At 45.1% G+C, this 678-nt stretch overlaps 1 protein-coding gene across 1 annotated transcript in view; it reads left to right on the top strand.

The window, feature by feature from the left end:
• The window catches only part of LOC123115553 (ureide permease 1), a 35,467-nt gene extending 34,795 nt beyond the window's left edge, over nt 1-672 (top strand). The window contains exon 7 of the mRNA XM_044536686.1: nt 145-672. Within this exon, the coding sequence (XP_044392621.1) occupies nt 145-303 (159 nt within the window). The 3' untranslated portion in view covers nt 304-672. The remainder of the gene's footprint in view (nt 1-144) is intronic.
• Nucleotides 673-678: the final 6 nt, after the last annotated feature.

The raw sequence follows: 678 nt of genomic DNA, 5'->3' as shown, positions 1-678 counted from the left end.
CTACTGAATCTCTAAAAAGTATCATATCCTGTGGTAGATATGGTTTTTAACTTTTAAATAAGATGTTAGCAACTTACAAGAAAGATATTCAGAGAGAACTATAAATATGATCTAACTGTTTCTGCATTGTTGGCTATTCATCAGGCATTGCCACTTGTGAGCACATTCTGGGGCATCGTGCTTTTCGGGGAGTACCGCAAGTCGTCCAAGAAAACCTACACTCTGCTCGTGTTGATGCTGCTCATGTTTGTCGCGGCTGTAGCAACGCTCATGGCTTCAGCAGGTCACAGGAGCACAAAGTGATCATTCTGGGGCCACAGGAGTACAAAGCGAAAGTTCGCTCTGCTCGTCGAGTTCATGCTGCTCATGTTGGTCGCCGGCTATGGCCACGCTCATGGCTTCGTCCGTTCAAAGGCGCACAAAGTGATCGGCTGTCCCATCCTTTCATCTCTTCTTCTAGTTTGGGACTCCTCCTGCCACAAGGGCAATGCATAGGAATATTGGATGAAGTAAGAAGGGAAGGCAAGTGACATTGATCCATCCGGGAAGCAGGCCATGCCATGACAAAGTGGACTTTATTCCTGATGTTTTGGTCTCAATGGAGTTGTTAGATGTAGCCGCACATAACCTGAAACAAGAGATTTTGTAGTTGAAAGAGAATTTTTAGGAATTTTGGAG

The sequence above is a fragment of the Triticum aestivum genome, chromosome 5B (assembly GCF_018294505.1).
Source record: "Triticum aestivum cultivar Chinese Spring chromosome 5B, IWGSC CS RefSeq v2.1, whole genome shotgun sequence".
In the NCBI taxonomy this organism is placed as follows: Eukaryota; Viridiplantae; Streptophyta; class Magnoliopsida; order Poales; family Poaceae; genus Triticum; species Triticum aestivum.
Note: the sequence above shows the minus strand (reverse complement) of the source record. Positions and strands in the feature narration are given on the sequence as shown.